This window comes from Elgaria multicarinata, chromosome 4 (assembly GCF_023053635.1).
Source record: "Elgaria multicarinata webbii isolate HBS135686 ecotype San Diego chromosome 4, rElgMul1.1.pri, whole genome shotgun sequence".
In the NCBI taxonomy this organism is placed as follows: Eukaryota; Metazoa; Chordata; class Lepidosauria; order Squamata; family Anguidae; genus Elgaria; species Elgaria multicarinata.
In genome coordinates, this window is record NC_086174.1 from 106,740,609 (window position 1) to 106,759,841 (window position 19,233).

At 42.3% G+C, this 19,233-nt stretch overlaps 1 protein-coding gene across 1 annotated transcript; it reads left to right on the forward strand.

Moving 5' to 3' along the window:
• Positions 1-1,828: 1,828 nt before the first annotated feature.
• On the forward strand, positions 1,829-8,839 carry TENT5A (terminal nucleotidyltransferase 5A; the record flags this gene model as incomplete). The annotated part of the gene is made up of 2 exons (XM_063125468.1): positions 1,829-2,290; positions 3,651-8,839. Coding segments are annotated over 2 exons (1,242 nt in total), but the record flags the coding sequence as incomplete, so codon positions are not given.
• Between the last annotated feature and the right edge of the window lie 10,394 nt (positions 8,840-19,233).

Sequence of the window (19,233 nt, forward strand, 5' to 3'; positions counted from 1 at the left end):
ATTTCTGCTTCACCAGCCTTGGTGTGGTTTGATCTTTCCCAACCCCGCCAGGCGCTGTAAAATAGTGAGTGCGCCACCACCGGATTCTTGGGATGTTTCCCCCCCAGTCTCGTTTTGTGAACATCAATGGTTGTTTTTTCTTTTCTTTTCATCAATGGGGATGGGATTCACACACACACGATCAATAGGGATTTTACCGCTCCTTTATTCATGGATAAAATGCACCCTTCCCTCCGCACGCAGCCTCCTACTCCTTTTTCTGGACTGGTCTCGTGACGTTACACAGGAAAGGGTGTCGTGCGGAGGGAGCACTTTGACCACTGAATGTATAAAACAACCGCAGATGCTGGGATCTCTAGATATCCAGAGAGGGGTTTTGAAAATGGACAAGACAGCCGCCCCTCTCATTTCCCAGACCCTGAATTGGCTGTTTATTCGTCCAGCCGTCCCCAGCTCTGCATGCGATCTAATTCCTTGGCGAAAAGACAAAGCCATGCGCCTCCCCGCCCCCTCCGCTTTCGGCCCAACACAATTGCAGAGCACACATTCAGCAGTGAGAGCCAAAGAAAGTTCCATATGCTGCTGACATAAACCCCCACCCCGTTCCCCGATGGTCCCTGGTTGACTCGATAAAAGATTGCCGGTCTTTCGGGCCCCGGAGGTTTCCCCCTCCCCTTCCCCCTCGGTGTCAGAGACTGGCAGCTTCCCTTCAGGAAGTTCCAGCAGGATCTAGATCATTCCAACTTTCACCTTAATTCTCCGTCCGCTGGGGAGGGGTATTTATTTATTTTATTGGCACGAGAGGGAAATGGAGGAGGAGGAAGCGCCTCCGGAGAGGCTGCTGCGAAAAGCATAGAAACCAGCTGTTTATGCAAATGAATGGGCGTGCCGGGAAAGGGAGAGCGTCGTCGGCGTCGTCCATATGCAGATGAGAGGGGCGTGGGGAGCGGAGGGTAACTCGGACCCCGGAAGCGCGAGGAACCCCATATAAAAAACTTCAGAGGACCTTTCCAAGCAGAAGTAGCAAAAGCTCTAGAGACGGCCTGGTGGCGCCGGAGGAGGGCAAGCGGGAGCCGCTCTCTGGAGAAGCCTGACCCCTGCTGCGAAGGAAAGGCAGGCGCCGCGGGCAGCGGGACCTGACTGCATAAGTGCACCCGAGCGAGCTTTGCCCGCCGGGCCGCTACTCCGGCTGTGCGTCGGTGGACGGTCCGCCCGCGCTCTCTCGCTTCCATCTCAGCCCTCCTCCCGACCCTTCCCCGCCGTCCGTCCGAAAGACAGCTCGATCACTCGCTTCATACACGCACTGCAGGTGATCGAGAGCAAGCCCGGGTGTGTTTCTTGGTGCACAGCATAGAATCGGACCCGGGTTGGGGGAGAGGAGCTGAAATCTGTGCCCCGTCAAGTCAACTAGGGGAGGGCTTTGTGTGTGTGTGTGTGTGTGTGCGCGCGTGTGTGCCTGCTCTTTAAAGCGCCTCTCGGCACCATCGAGAGCCAGATGGGCTTGCCCGCTTTCTCTTGGACGAAGGGGGATAAAAACCGGGTGGCAGGGTGGGGAGAGACTGGCGGCTGCGATCCTTAAACCCCTTCACCTCCATACGGGCTTCAGTATGGATAAGTGGCTTGAGGATGGCTGTCCTGATCATGGGCTACAATGCACTGCACTGATGGCTTTTTGCTTGCATCTTTTCCCCTTCTGCTAGGAGTGGAAGAGGAAGAAATCTAGAAAAGGGAACGACTTTTTTATTATTTTATATAGTTTTTTAAAAACAAACAAAACAAAAAACCCAATTGCGCACGGCTCTGGACCATGGCAGACGAGGAAAATGCACTCAGCAGCGGCGGTGGTGGCGATGATAGCGGCAGCAGCAGCCCTGACGGGGGTGCCAGCCCGGAGCCCTGCCTGGGCTGCGGCGAGAGCAGCGGCTGCAACGTGCTGAGCTGGGAACAAGTGCAGCGCCTGGACCGTATCCTGAGCGAGACCATCCCGATCCACGGCAGGGGCAACTTCCCTACGCTGGAGATGCAGCCGCGGCAGATCGTGAAGGTGGTGAGGAGCCGCCTGGAGGAGAAGCGCATCGGCGTGCGAGATGTGCGCCTCAACGGCTCGGCCGCCAGCCACGTCTTGCACCAGGACAGCGGCCTGGGTTACAAGGACTTGGACCTCATCTTCTGCGCGGATCTGAAAGGCGAAGTCGAGTTCCAGACGGTCAAAGACGTCGTCTTGGACTGCCTTTTGGATTTCTTACCGGAAGGCGTTAACAAGGACAAGATCACCCCGCTGACCCTGAAGGTAAAGTTCACCCACACGCTCCTAACAGGTTGGGCGGAGATCTCTTTGCTCTTCCCTGCTCTGCAAAAAGGGCCGGTACCCAGCGAGAGGGATCTAGAATGTAGAGACGATGCAGCCGCTCAGCAACTTGGCCCTTAATTCTGCTTGCAGTAAAAATGCAAAATGGTATCCTCCCCCTCCCCCACCGCTGCTAATGACACGTGAGCACACCCAGCCCTTCGGCCTTTAAGCATATCGAAATACTAATTTGGAATAGCTTGTTTAAGCTATTCTTAAAGGCTGCGGGAGTGGGGAATATACACATGTTAATCGTCAGTTAATTCTTATTTGCCAGGAAAGAGGCCCACATTCGTTTACTTACAGCCTGATCCATAGCTCAGATAAACCAAAGTTCTTGGATTTAAGCTGATTAGTTTCACTGATTTTTCATTAGAGTAAGTTGTCTTAACTACTGTAACTTCAATTTTAATTGGGTTGTGGATGGGACCACTAGAGGGAAATGGTGTTCTTCTATCTTCTTATGCTGCAAATGGGATGCGAGGGCTGAAGTTACTGCTCTTAATAACTATTCTGCAATCTATTTAAGTATTTTGAGAGCTTGATTTCCGCAGATCTTTCTTCCAAGTAAGCGTGCTTGCCGTCACTGCTTTACCTGTAAGCACTTTTATGGCACTGAAATGACTTCATTAACCTCAGTGAAGCTAAATTGCCTTGAATCAAGTAGTAGCTTAGACTGGGCTGTTCTATCCGATTGATTTCAGGGAGAAATCAAAGACCTTTGGTTTAATTGAGTTATTAATTTTCCAGAGTTGCCATGGTTTGGAGAAGGGAAAACTTAGGAAGGTTAAGAGTCGTTTGGAAGATCCAAGAGTATTTATTCATTTTTCCCCTCAAGGGTGGTTTAACCAAGTGATTTTAAAAATACAAGAATCATAATCTGATATTTATCACTCTTGTAGTTATACTGCATTTTCATTGTGATCTTCCCAAAAGAGCCCCTTCTTTGGCACGGTGGAGGCATATTTGTGTGGTGTGGATCAATTTCATATCTTTGGAAGAAAAAAGGTCTTAATAAAATCCTTACAGAATATGTCCTTTGTACAGTCACCAGGCTATGAGCATTCCCTCTCCCTTCGGTCTTTTGCAGCTGCATGTCTTCAAAACCACATGCTAAATCCGTCTACAGTGTCTCTTTCTTACGCCTGGGCTCTGTAAATTACCCTGCTGCAAGCATGGGCAGGGTGGAGCTGGGATCAAATGTAAATGAAGGCTCCAAAGAGGAGGTGCTTTTATTGGTTTCCTGATCTCCTTTCCCCCCTTTCTTTCTTTCTTTTTCTTTTTTATGTGTTTCAAACCGTAGGAAGCCTATGTGCAGAAAATGGTGAAAGTGTGCAATGATTCAGACCGATGGAGTCTCATATCCTTGTCTAACAACAGTGGCAAAAATGTGGAGCTGAAATTTGTGGACTCTCTGAGGAGGCAGTTTGAGTTCAGCGTAGATTCTTTTCAGATCAAGTTGGACTCTCTCCTTCTTTTTTATGAATGTTCAGAAAACCCAATGACTGAAACTTTTCACCCGACTATCATTGGAGAGAGCGTATATGGGGATTTCCAAGAAGCCTTTGATCACCTTTGCAACAAGGTAATTGCTACCAGAAACCCTGAAGAGATCAGGGGAGGTGGTCTCCTGAAGTACTGCAATCTCCTAGTAAGAGGTTTCCGGGCTGCCTCTGAATCTGAGATCAAGTCCCTTCAAAGATATATGTGCTCAAGGTTTTTCATTGACTTCTCAGACATCGGAGAACAGCAGCGGAAGTTGGAGTCGTACTTGCAGAACCACTTTGTGGGACTGGAGGACCGCAAGTATGACTATCTCATGACACTTCACAGTGTGGTGAATGAGAGCACGGTGTGCCTGATGGGGCATGAGAGGAGACAGACTTTAAATCTTATCACTATGCTGGCCATCCGTGTACTAGCTGAGCAAAATATCATCCCCAATGTGGCCAATGTCACTTGCTACTACCAGCCAGCTCCTTATGTAGCAGACGCCAACTTCAGCAATTACTATATCGCTCAAGTTCAGCCAATGTTCCCATGTCAGCAACACACGTACTCTACTTGGTTGCCCTGCAATTAACAGTTTTCGTAGACTTGGTGGGGATCGTGTTTTCTATCAAGCAAATCAAGGGGGAGAGCAACACTCCCCCCTTTTTTAAATGGGGTGGTTTTTTGTGCAATGGTGGTCTGCTCTAGCTTTTAAGCTTGAGGAAAGCTGTTGGTTCTTCTATTTAATGTAATGGAGCATGATTTAGAAAAGAATGCAAACCATATTGGATTCCACCCCCAGAGCACGAGGCCTGTCATGGAAAGCAAACAGATCCCTTGAAATAAACCAGGGAGGAATGCTTGGTGACAATATGGGTGGGCAGTGCCTGCTCCCATAGCTATGGCATAGTGAAAGTTGGAAAGCCTTCATTTTTTAAATGGGATCTGCAACAAAACAAAAAGAGAGAGGGGGGAAAGCAGGGAATGGAGAGAGAATTCGAGCGGGGTGGGGGAAAACTAAATATATGTTCAGGATTTTTAAAGTTAAAGGCATAATGCACAGATAAGTTGGAATAAGATATATTTTGGAATTACTGCCTTTGGGGCATGCGTTAAGTGCAGTCAGTGGAATGATCCCATAGAATGTATAGCTTGCTTGCATAGAATGCTTTAAGAGAAATAGCTTGCTCCAAATAAAGGGCAGTAGATGGGTACAGTTATTTTTAAAAGTGGAAGGTGAGGGGGGGGGAAGAGAGAGAAGGATTATGGCAAATTCCATTATTTCCAGCTGTATGCATGCTTCACATTTAAAAGACTGTGGAAAAAAAAAGCAAAACAGCTGTAGCAAGCAACATATGCTTCAGGACCAAAGATTTCACAGATATGTTATCCAAGCAAAGAAGAGGACAGAGTAGACTATATTAAAAAAAGATATTACTATATTTGTACACACACACATTAAACAAAAGTGCCTGATGCCTTCAGAAAATTTGAAGTGAGAAAAATATAGTTTTGTGGTTTAACCTTGCATTTTGTTTTTATCCAGGGACACAAGAAACTAAAAATAAGCTTGTGAATAAATGGTGGAGGAAATGCCTATTTTTTTTTCTTGGCAAATACCTATATAAAGTTTATATTATTGATGTGATGTTATCATAGGTACGTGTGTGCGTGTGTGCTTATTGTGTATGTGTGTGCGTGTGTGTGTGCATGTGCTGTGTGTATGTGCGTGTGTGAAATGTGTTCTATGTATATATACACACAACATTTTAAATATGGTCTAGGAAAATGTAGCAATCTTAAGGAATGTTTTAAATAAAATATGGTGTGTTTTCCAGTTTGCAACAGGTTATCATAATACTGTGGGCACTTTGCAGAGAGAGTTGTTATCCCGCACCAGAAAATCTGGATAAACAAACTAGTCTTAAATAAGGTGGGATTCAAATGATATGGTTGAAAGAACAGACAAAATAATTCACTGGGTTACTTGTGAGCCATGGCAGTTTAATATCTAGGCAAACATTTTGCTTCTCCTGAATTGTACTGTTTCAACGCTTAACTCACTAGTTCCGTGACTGCATACCTCCATGGTATATAAGGCACCCATTGGAATGTGGCTCAAACAGGTAGCTCCCTTGGCAGTGAAAGGATATTGTCTTAGTTGGTGATTTGAATACTCATTAATATTTTTTTATAAAAAGCAAGCAGAATGCACTATGCATTCCGAGACCACTAGAAGTTAGTAAATGTGAAATTAACAATTATGAAGAATGTTGCACGTATGTTTAAAATTTATATGATATATCTATATTTTTATGCAACTATTAAACATCTTTGATCTGGTTGTCACACTGCATTCTCCAGCTTAGTACTGTACATTATTTAAAATGAATCATTTTTGCATTTGAAACAAATAATTTCAATTTATTTTCTCTCAAGAGATGAGTGGAGAGCTGAGAAATAGCCTTACTGGGATTTCTTTCCTCCACCACTGTAGTGCTCATCAGACCGAAGTGTTTGAACTCTTTCTTTCCCCCAACCCCCTTCAGCCACTGTCCTTTAATGGCAAACAAAATCTAACGGAACACCTTGAGCACCTCCTAGCCCAAGAGTTAAGTACCATTAAGACCATTAACGTAAAATCGATGGGTTCAAATAGTCTAAAAGGTTCTGTTGGATTGTGACCCAGATGCTGTTGTCTTAATGCCAAGAAAAGGGCTGAATGTTACCATTCTAAAGAGGAAAGAACCAATGCCACTCACCACTGTAGAATCAAGTGGAGCAGTTGCTGCACAACGTTAAAGCAACAAAACATATTTAAAGTGGAGGGATTAGCAGGTTGCTAACCAGGCAGTTTAGTGTCCTTTTGTCCCAATGGATTTGGCAATGTATTTTCTTTTTACCCGTTTTAAATGATCAAAATGTTTCTGTTTTTAACCATTTTTTTAACGTACAAAAGCCTGTTTAACACAATCCCAATTTGTTTACTCAAGCCTCTTTCCTGAGGATTCTGCAGGAAATGACCCACCATTGTCCTGCCCCAGTCACCCGCTTGCTTCCCCTCTTTCTGAGGCCTGTTGGCCTCAGCCTGCTATTCAAATAAAAGAAAATGAACATGTATTTTGGTCAGTTTTCAGTTGCAAAAATGAAATGTTTGTTTCTGTCAGCCCATTCTCAACAGTAGCAAATTAAGAGAGATGCCCTTGGTGAAAATCAGAGCTTAGCCTGTATTTGTCCAGAGGGCTTTCTGGCGGAAGCAAAGCTGAAGGCTGGGGAAATAGGATCAGCTGGTAACGTGGTATGTCCTTTCTTACCACAGCTATTTGCTGCAAATAAATGAGTCATCCACTATTGAAAAGGGTTTGGGGATCTTTGGCAGTTCCTCAGCCACAAAATGCTGATAATACATTATGTATTTCCTTTGGAGCAGTGTTTTCCATCTTTTATTTTTATTTTTAATCATTATCATTAGTCTGAGGATTACAAAGTTTCCCCCCTCCCCTATTTCAAATTTTAGGTACATTTTAGGGCAAGCAGCAAATTCTTTTATGCTGTATGCTGTAGGGCTTGATTCACTTCATTAAAACAAAACAAAATATTATTTCTCCTTCAAGAGTCCAGTGATTTCTTTAGCCTGTCTACATGCCCAAGGGGTAAAATTCATGGGGCTTTGTTGCAACTGGCTGGCTGTTTTAACAAAGAGGGTCAGTGATGGAAAGAAGCCAAGATTCCAGGTCGAAGCTAAAATAAGAGCACATTTTCAAAACTAATTGGCCTTTTGGGTTTACACAGACACCTCCAATTTTAATAGACTAGTACTGTCACAACAAGAAAATACCCTTTAGCATCCTGTATTATTAATTCAGCAGAATAAAGTAGGCAATTTTTTTGTGTGTGCAATGGTAGCTTAAGATGCCTCAGTTACACTCAAATGGCTTGTGTTTCAGTTGATTCAGTTGTGAATGGATCGAAACTTGTTCTGATAAGTATAATGGGGGTTGAGAAGTGAACAAGGATATCAGATTATTTTAAAATAAGTACAATCTGCAACCGTTTAATGTTCGTTATTCTGAAACTCTCATTGGTCCATGTCTGCTGTGTGGATCCCAAGTGATCGCATGCCCTTGTTGCACCTATGTAAATATCACTCTCATTTATCCAAACATGTCATTGTCAGCCACAGGTCATTCAGTTCAGATATCTGGATTTGTACTGTATATGTAATCTGTAATATGCAAAAACAAAACAAGAAAATCTTTGAAAGGAAGCAAAAAACAAACACACCTAGGAGTCAACTAAAAATGTAAGCGGGATACTTGTTTTCATAACTTCTTATTTAAATGCTTTAAAACTTATTTGCTGCTAGGTATTGCACAAAGTTTCATGCACAGCTTATAAAATACCTGTTGTAAAATGCTTTATATGCGAATTGTGTTATATTGAAGGCTGTTTATCAGTTCAGAGAAAGCTTTAAAGAATTCATGGTAAGAAAAAAAATGTTCAAAGGAAGAAGAGAAGGAGGGAGAAAGAATATATAGATATCTAATGATATATTCAGCACTTTTTTTTTTTTTTTTTGCTATAACTTTCTGGTTTCCTTGCAATGGAGAAAATCCAAAATTCATCAACAGGTTTTGCTGTCTGCTGTTATTGCATCTAGTTTATCATCAGAAAAGCCTACAGACTTCAGGACAGGTTTGATGTTGCTCCGCAAACTCTTGCAGTCTGTGGGAAGTGATGCCAATTTTGTTCTCCTTCAGAATTCCACATAACTTGTCTTCAGTGAGGCATACTGTTGCATCAAACTGCTCCCTTGACTGATCTTTTGGGAACTTTTGAATCTGGGTTCCACTGGAGGTTGAAAAAAGGAGCAGATGGGAAAACTGACACTTTTTAACCAACAAAAGCATTTGCTTCTGTGCTAGAGGGAACAGATTGTGAATTTTGTTTACAGCATCCAATATTTGGATTTTTTTGTAAATAAAAATGTTATTTTTTCTATTTATTTGTGTCTGATCTTTTCAGTGTCTAAAGCAATTCTAGCCTTTTGGTGCTGAGTAGTACTTGACTACCTTCAGTTAGAAGGAACAAAGAAAGCATAGTTCTGAGAAGCAGCTTTCTCATTGGAGGGAAATATACAACTGAAAAGCTCAGACAGCTTTGATTGGATTTTATCAGCAATGAATGGACCCAGTTATCTGGCGCTAGAACATTTGGCTGCATATTTGCTGAGTAATATAACTTACTGAAACATCAGAATGCTATCAATCTACAAGCATGAAACACTGCATGCTTTGGGGTGGATCTAGACCACAGAATCAAAAAATAGTAGAGTTGGAAGGGGCCTATAAGGCCATCGAGTCCAGCTCCCTGCTCAATGCAGGACTCCACCTTAAAGCATCCCTGACAGATGGCTGTCCAGCTGCATCTTGAAGGCCTCTAGAGTGGGAGAGCCCACAACCTCCATAGGTAATTGGTAATCTTGATCTTTTGGATCTTGAACTTGCTTTGGGTTGGGTCTAGGCTTGGATCAATGACTGATTTAGGAATATTTACAGTAGGACCATTCAAATTGATGGGGCATAAGGTAGTAGATCCAATTTATCTATTTGTTACACTTATATGCCACCTTTTTGCCAAGGAGCCCAAGGTTGGATACACAATCCTTCTCTCCTTTTATCCTCACAATAACCTTGTGAGGTAGGTTATGCTGAGAGTTATGGCCGAAAGCCACATAGTGAGCCTCACGGCAGAGTGGGGGCAAGAACCTGTGTTCTAGTCTAGCACTTTAACCACTACACCACACTGGATCCAACCCTTTGTTCATTCTTGTTTGGTATTGCTGCTGAAATCTCAGGAGCAACACTATGCTTTATTGGGTCATTTTAGTCCTTGGAAAATTCCATTTATTTCAAGTGTAAAGATGTTATACAGCCTGGACAAGGAGAGCATTGGCTTGCTTCCAAGTGTGAGGTGATTCTTGCAAGCATTTTGTAGTGACTTCCTCATGGAAAGTGGTCTTGTGAATCACTATGCCCTGAATGTCTCTGCAGTTCATTGAGCACCTTCACAACAGTGTCATAAATCTTGCCAAATGCTGGATAAGTGCAGAATCTGTTCACAAGACTACCTCATGTGGACCTTACTGTATGTTGGAGGGAAAGAAGCCATTTAAATCAACCAGCCAAGCAAAACTGCACCAGTCAACTTCAAAACAAGAACATAACGCAGAAAAAGCAAAGCAGTTCTTGTAAAATATGGTATAAATTTGAAGTATTTTGAATCAAACTCTTCTTTAGGGAACTGTATAATATTTCCATAGCAGAACTCTGTCAAGTATCATAGACAATTCCCTGAAGAAGAGTCTATAAGCAGATTGGCTGTATAAAGTTTTACAAAATTAATATTTTGGAATGCTCCTGGATTTTTTTCTCTTTTGAGAAAAATAATCCCTTGTCTAGACTCATAAAAAAGAAGTGCTTCCAGACCTCAAAAAGGGAGTGTTTACATTGTTGTTATGAGGCATTGGTTTCCTTCTGACATTACTTCCACCATTTCAGAGCTACTGTAACATAGCTCCTTAAGGTAATGTTGAAAGCCCAGGGCCTCATGGAAGGTGTCTGTGATGTGGCTTCTTCACATCCCAGCATCACTTCTCCCAGAAATGAAGACAAACCTGCAGTGATAAATGCACCAGAGAGGCTTCCACTGCCAAGCTGGGAAGGTACCTCAGTAGAGATGCTAAGTTTGGCAACTCTTGGGACAATGAGAAGGCATCTCATGGATGAATTATTATGTGGTGGAGTTTGCTTCACAAAACAGGAGCATGAAAGAGAAGTGGGAAGGCACCAATTTTAGGGCAAGGAATGGAGGAAACCTCTTGTTATACAAAGGCCATTTCTACACCTGCTTTTTTTTCTCGGGATCATCCCTGTGCATCCAAATGACACACAGGGGATCCCGGGAGCAGGCAAGGATGATCCCTCCATTGTCCTGGGATAATCCATAGGTGTAGAAAGGGCCAAAGAAAGAGATTCCTTTATTAGCCCAACATTGAACAATTGTTCTTCCTCAGGGATGCTTTTGAATATTGAATTTCAACATCTGCACGCTATTCTACAAGTTGCAATAGTGTGCTGGTTGGAATTTGATGTTCGTGTGTGTCCCTAAGGAAGAACAATTGTTTGAAATGTGTTGGGCTTAATGAAAAATACCCTTATGTTCTTGTGTGCCTTTCCTGAAGTTTGCTTCAGTTTTAAATTAATGTAAGCATAATCTGTGAATTAACTTGTTGCCACTTCGACACTTTCATGTTTTATGCAGACCAAAGCCCTGTCACTTTACAAATGTATATGCCACTTCAACTCTGGGGATTCTTGTAGTTTGGAAAGCTACTGAGAATGTGACCCACATCAACTACAGTTACCAGATTTCTCTGAGAAAAGGGAACAACTGCTTCAAGACTGTAGTGTGCAATGTGATGTGCTTTGTAATTATTCCCATGGAGAAATGTTTGAGGAAAATATTAAAACAAATTGGGTGTGTGGAATTCACACAGATTTTGCAAGGAAATTTTGTCATCAAGTTATCTTTCTATCCTCGTGTGTGTGTGTGTGTATTGCAAAAACCATGTGGTAAGTATGCATTTACTATCTTTGATATTTTCTCTAAGTATTCCTTCATGGGAATTTTCCTAAAGAGTGTAAGAAAAAAAATACATTGGATCCATTTCTCCATAAGATTGCCCCTGGTACTGCCTGATTTGCTGTTTGCTCAGAATGTCTAATCTCAAATAAGTTTTCATGCCATTATAAATGTAAGGTTGGAATCTGCTACAAGAATATGAGCAGAGTCTGACCCAAGCACCCCGCTGTTTGGAGCAAAAGAGAAGTGATCTAATTCAGTAACAGAGACTTGCAAACTGATCTATGTGTACAGCCAGTGCTGATGTAGGGACACGTCTGAATGTGTGTGTGCATCACAATGTGTAGCTGAGTGCTAGAAAATTGAAGGGATGTACATTATTAATTTATTACATTTATATCCTACCCTTCCTCCAAAGAATCAGGTTGGTGTACATACCTCTTCCTGCATCTGCATTTTTTCCTCATAAACTTGGGAGGTAAGAATTTCCAGAGAGGTAGCCATTTTGGAGCTTCTCTAAATGAGTGATTTATAGCACTCTGTTGACTGTCCACTTATGAATGTTTGGAAGTCCATTACATGATGTCAGCACCCAGGACATCTCCCTCTATCCCCTGGAAATCACGCACTTGAAAAACACACAGATAATGTGGCAATATCTAGAAAAAGCAGGATCTCTCTGCCACCAGATGGTGCTGTCTCATTAAAATACAATGGGGCCTTTCTGAGAGGGAAACACATCACATGGTCATGTGTGAAGGAGCATGTTATGATAGTGGGATTATTGCGAGGAGGAAAGTCATGGTAAGGTGCAGGATTTTTCCTGTGTGTAAAGAAACTTGGTCTGTTGCAGCAAAAACAACAAAGTCTTCCCCAACTTGGTGCCCTTCACATGTTCCCTAGAATTCCTGATCTTTGGCCATGGTGGCTGATGGGAGTTGAAGGGACAGTGCTCACAAAAGCTTATGCCAGAATATATTTGTTAGACTTTTAGGTGCCATAAGACTCTTTGCTGTTTTTCCTGGGAGGTAAATTAGGCCCAGAGAGTGACTGGTAAGGAAAAAAGCCATGGTAAGGTGTGGGATTTTTCCTCCTGTGTGTAGAGAAGCTTGGCCTCTCTACTAGTCCTAGTCCAACAATAACCACTACACTATTCTCTAATTCTAGTCCAACATTAGCCACCACATTGGCTCTGGGACTCTATAACATTTTGTTTCACCTTATTGGCATGTCCTTGGGGGTGGCTAGCAACAGTAGCAAATGAATGTAGTAGATAAAATGCCAACAACTCTGTCTTGGATACTGACAGGGATGGCAGTCTCCACCCAGGACCACACGTCGTTGCAGCAACTATTATGGTCAGAGAAGCTAATGTCTAAAAGCATTTCCTTTTGAGAAATGCATCTAGCCTATGTGACCCTCAAGAATCTCTCCACATTTTGAAAACCACATTAGGTTAGATCTAGAATTTGCCTCCTGCACATGGAAGGGCTCTTTCCATCCATGGAAGGCTTCTGATCCAGCGGAGGAATCTTACTGGGCAAAGAGGTGAAGAGGTGATTTTTGTCAAACAAAATATCCATGCCCCCCCGAATCTGCTTTGGAGGGCTTGGGAACCTCCAGAACAGTGGGGGAGGTGGTGCTGGGAGCTGCAGGTTTAGGGAAAAATTGGTAAAAATTGACTTCTCCTTGCCCCCCCACCCCTCCACTGGCAAGAGCATTCTGATGAAATCTCTGCTCAGGGGATGCTATTGCCTGTGGAAGAACACCCTGATGCCAACCAGGTCACCATAATACTAAGAAAGGTGAACATCAATACAACCTAATTTCACATGCAATCTGCTTAGGGCTGCAATGCTTACTTGGGAGTAAGCACCATTGAACACAGTGGAACTTAAGAGTAAACATGCACAAGATTGCACTGATTTTGATGCAAATTAAGTATGTCAGTCATGTCTTTCATGATAAATGCTACAGGAAAACTCTTTGAAGTGCTTTTCTGTGGGTTGATCCCATGGCTATCCAAAGGCCTGCAACCACATGAGTAATACTGATCACACGTCTTTTCCTCCTGGTGGAAAGACCTGCATGATCAGCCCCTCCAATGTGGTTGCAGGCCTTTAAATGGCTATGGCCTGAGGCAGACATTCTTTTCCTTTTTTTAAAAAAAGAAAAAAAGCAGGGATGGGTGGGTGTGACACTATGATCTGCATTGATAACAGTTCTATAGTGTTTATGATGTATATAAAAGATGATCACAACAAATATTTCTGAAATATACAGCTTTTGTTTTGTTTTTGTTTTTGCAATTTAATCTCAAGTACATTCATCACTGGGTCATTAAAGTCTCCTAAGAATATTTGCACTTACTGAAATGGTGCCCTTGCTTGTATATCATTGCTTTGTTTTCAATAGGATGATGTTGATAGTGATGATGATGATGATAAGAGAGAGAGAGAGGCCTAATCTACACCAAGCAGGATATTGTACTATGAAAGCAATATATGGTATGTGTCAATGGGCCCCAACAGTTCTCAGTGCACCTCAATACTGCTATAAAGCAGTAATGTGGCTCCTGCATTTTATATACTGCTTTCATACTGCAATATCCTGCTTGGTGTAGATTAGGCCAGAGAGAGAGAGGCCGTTTCTACACCTGACGTTTTCCCCAGGTTCGTCCCAAACGACACACAGGGGATCCCGGGAGCAGGCAGGGGCAATCCCTCCATTTTCCTGGGATAATCCTTAGATGTAGAAAGGGGCAGAGAGAGAGAGAGAGATATTCTGAGGCACTGAAGAGAGTTGAGAATGGTGATAGAAGAAGTGCAGTTGCAGTATGACCAACACTATTCTGTACGCCACAAAACTATTAAGGAAGGAGGAATCTATGTTTTTGAGTCTTGTGCTAGAATTAAGCCTTTGTCTCAATGTAACAATTAATCTCTATCTAGAAAGATATTATTGGGTTTCTTTAGCCAATTAGGAACAGGCACATCTGTTTTTCTCTACATTGGAGAATTCCTAGTTTTCTTTTTTAAACTGTTTATGAGTCCTATTGGATTATAGAAGACCCTGATCACTGCAGGCATATCTATTTGTGTGCATAGATTCCAGGTTAAAATTCCCAGCATAACCTGTTAAAAGGTCAGAATGGAGAATAGGGCAGCCACTTATGTATTGTCACCAAAGAGAGAGAGAGAGAGAGAGAGAGAGAGAGAGAGAGAGAGAGAGAGAGAACAAAAGAGGTTAGAGATTGCATAAAATTTGCACATGCTCATTTGTATATAAAGATGCAAATTTAGAAATTACTACTATATTTTAAACAGAGACACAATATATATCACCATAGCAGAGGAGACTGACTAGGTGACCTGGGTATCTGCTGTCCAGGCATGGCCGACGGGGGGGGGGGGGGAGAAGGACGGGGGACAAGGCGAGGATGGGCGTGTGAGCGGGCAGGGGGGCATCAGGCATTGTGGGGGGGGGAATCAGGGGCAGGGGGAGCAGGGGACCCTCTATTAATTTTTTAAAAAACCTTTTCCGGCGGTGCGCTCCTGCGCACATGGCCCTTTAAGATTTTTTTAAAAATGGCAGATGGACGGGGCTTTCCCTTGCCCCATCGCGTTTTACGTCTGAAAAAGGGCGACGGTGCACGCTAGCTGTAGCACGCTGTCGCCCCGACTCCTGGCCGGATTATCCGGTAGGTCTAGCAAGGCCCCTGAAGAACATCTGTTAGCAACAGTAGCCAATGCTGGGCTACATTAACCAGTGGGTGTTTCAGTATAAGGCAGTTTCATATACTTATGTCCTAAAATGACCATTTTATGTTACTGTTAAATGAGGGTTTGATTTGGTGTTTTTAATGCTCAAATAATTGCTGCTGGATGGACATGATCTATCCTTAAACAAACAAACAAAAAAAAAACTTAAAATGCCTCCAGGAGAGAGTTTTGTTTTTTAAAAAAATTAAGGGAAAAGTGAGCTCTTTGGGTGTTAATCAAATGGGGAACGTTTGAAATTCAATTGTTTTTCTGGGGTGTTTTTTTTAAGTGTTTGGAGAGAGAAGAGGAAAGACAGCATGAGCCTGTAAAAATCTGGCAATGTGGCCCTGAAAATTTGGCTGCAGATAAATGTCTGTGGCTTTCATCAAATCATATCTAAAAGCATTGATAAATGGTAACAGGGCATAGCACAGAAGTAAGTGTTTATTAAATATTTTTGCATATGTGAATATTGTTTTCAAATATAAAAAATAAAGTGGAGGGGGGAAAACACCTCTCAGATGAAATGTGATACATTACATTCTAATGGTGTAAATCTCCATTTATGTCTGTTGTTCAGAAAGATCATTTCATCAATCCAGCGAATCTCTTCTGCATCCAGTCGAGATGCTGCATGCAGAGAACAGCTGTTCTTCATATAACCTGTTATAGGATCCTATTGCATTTGGGAAGCACACACGCATATACACGGCTGTGCTTTCTGCGTGTCAAACCATAGTGGATCCTGTTGTGCAATGTTAACCCCCTCCCCCAAAAATCTTATGTGGCTTGGCAGAAGAGATCTGTAGATCTGTTCCCAAATGAGATGTTGTATTTGCAGAAACAGGCAAGACTGGAGCAGGATCTACACTATTGCTTTAAAATGGGTTATAACAGCATTGACAGCTGTTGAGGCCCAGGACACACACCACATACAGTTTTCAAACCATTTTCAAATGTCATATCCTGCTTTGTGTAGATCTGGCTAGTGATGCAGTGTGCGAAAACACTGTTGATTGTCCTAGCCACATACTGTATATCCACACCAAAGAGTAATGAATGTGTTACAATAGCAACACCTTTTTGTTTGTTAGTACATGGTATCAACCATTTTGTGTGGTCTTCGGGATATCAGAAGAAGAGTATTTTAGAAACTGTAGATTTCCATTGTTTTTCCATTGTTGTTCATAAAACAATGGACACATAAATAAGGCATGGTCAAGCCAAAGCTTTCATCATCATCATCATCATCATCATCATCATCATCATCATCATCATCATCATCTATTGATTTCAGCAGGAGAGAATTACACTCTTTCTCCTAGCTTCAGTGCATAGCTTTTAGTACATGTTGAACTCTCTTACTAAGATCAAAGGGTTGAATACAGATTGAGTCCTACTTAGAGGAGACCTATTAAAATCAATCAGATGTTAGTTGGTCATGCCTAGCTTTAGTCCCATCAATTTCAATGGGTCTATTCTAAGTCTGGATCCAACCCGTAAAACAAGGCAGGGGTCAGTTTGTAACCCTCCAAATGTTTTGGCCTGCAACATTGATCAGCCCTAGCCAGCATAGCTATTGGTGAGGGCTGATGGCAGTTGTAGACTAAAACATCTGGAGGGCCACAAATTGCTTACCTTATGCTTACTTTTGGTTGGATTGTGTGAATTCTGTTTTAGAACTTTGACAATGTAATTCATCTACATTTCATGTTTTAGCTCGAAGCCCTATTCAAGCATTCACCTGCTCACATGAAGGGCTAAACTGTGTTGGGGGACATGGGCATGCACACGAGCCCAACCTCTCTATGCACCTGGCTTCTGCATAGATGCAATGGGCTCTGTAAGCCATGTGATGTAGTGGTTATAGTGTTGGATTGGGACTTGGGACATACAGGTTCTAGTCCCCACTCGTTCATGGAAGCTCACTGGGTGACTTTGGGCCAGTCACAGACTCTCAGCCTAACCTATCTCACAGTGCTGCTGTGAGAATAAAATGGAGAGGAGGAAGATTATATAAAATGCCTTGGGTTCCTTGAAAGAGGGGGGGGGGGAAAGGCAGGATGTAAATGTAATAAATAAATAAATAAATGAAAATGTTTATGGAGGTTCTGTAATTGGAAACTCCAATAAAGCAAATATCTACATGGAAGCTGGGTGTGGGGGACATTGTGGGTGGGGCATGTGTGCCTACCCAGTTCCCACCTACACAGTTTAGCCTTACACAGTTTAATGAATGCTTGGGTACTGTAGGGCTATGATTTATTATTTCTCTGGTGCCAAAAAGATCACAGATTTGATTCAAGTTAATCATAATGTAGATTGCACTTGAGTGGTGCTTCTTCTTGCAGGCAATGATAGTTCATTGTTGGTCAGGCTTGTATTGAAACATTTTCCCAGTAGCCATTAGCAACAAGGAATGTAAACAGGTGAGTGAGCAGGCAGGCAACAGAGGGATAGGAGCCTTCATCACTCCACTGCACTCTGCAAAGAAACCAAGTGGGCTGGCAGAAGAATGAATCCTCTTCTTCTCACCTAGCATGGAAATGCCATGGGCTTCTGGGATAGACCCACTCCATCCTTTCTCTGCCAGCCCTCAGCAGGCCAGGAGAAATATTTGCAGACTGTATATCTCATTTTTGGGGGCCTGTTTACAAAGCTACTGTTGGTGCATATTCCTCATAAATTTCTTAGGTCACTATACTGGTGCAGAATTAAGCCAAATGAAACCATTGTGAGTAAGCATGCACTCTCCTTGATTTGATTGTGCTTTCATGTGGGCTATTTCCCCTTTGTAATAATTTATTCTGTGCAGGTAGGCTTTTATTTTCACTTATTTAATGCATTTCAAAACCAGTGAAGTACAAGCTTTCATAGTTCTGAGAATGATTGTTGTTATATATGGTGTATTTCAACAGTCTTTGGTTAGAGAATTCTGCCACTGTGATATCAAACATTCTAGGCCAAGTTTAGGTCAACTTTGTTTTATGCCCATAGATTACATTGAAAAAAAATGTCTTAGAAGATGTGGTCTTAAAGTCCTGACTAATAAATAATCTTGACATTTTTAAAAAACAAACAAATCGATGTATTTCAAATGCCTGCCATTGCCTCCAGCAATTTGCTTGTAGTATTCTTAAAAAATGAGAATACCTTTCATGCAGCACAGTCTTAGGGATATCTACTAAGAAGCAACACCCTCTGAGTTCAGTGCACCTTACTCCCTTTTATGTGTGTATAGGATTACAGCCTTAATATTCCTTAATGTACAGTTGGTTTATTCCAATGTTACACAAGTGGGCTTCTGCTCATGTAATAGGACATCCCATTGTTTATCCCCCCCACCCCCAATCTACTCTGCCCCCAATTCTTTGGAGCAGGTTTGGGAAGGGGCACACAGGGAAGGTGAACCTATTTCGCCAGCAGTTTCCATTCCTCTGGAAGACAACCAGTGTTCAATGCCATCCTGTCCAGATCTACACCTTGCGTCAAATCATTACAATCCCATCATGGTAATACCACATCCCTCTTACAATTCCATCATGGCAACACTCTTGATACCAACAGTTATGTGACACATAAAGTGGCTTTGTTTGCACTGGCAGCAAAAAAGATAAGGAAGAGAGAACTAGACAAAATTGCCATGGAGATTCAGACTGCTGAGTGAAAGCTGAGTTTTAATGGTAAATTTCTAGTTATCTGTGTAATGTCGAGGTATTTGTATTAATATATATATATATATATATATATATATATATATATATATATATATATATATCCTTTCTTTGGATGTATTTGTCATGGCCTTTGGCTAGTACAATAAACTTTGGATTGATTGATTGATTGATTTCATGTCTAACCCTACTGTCCCTGTTTTGGGAGAAGGTGTTTCAGGTAATCAATCAGAATCAGATTCAGAACTAGAGGAGGTGGCGCCAGACACCAGCCAGGCTGTACCAGTGGGGAAGGAAGCTCTCTTGGGTGATACCC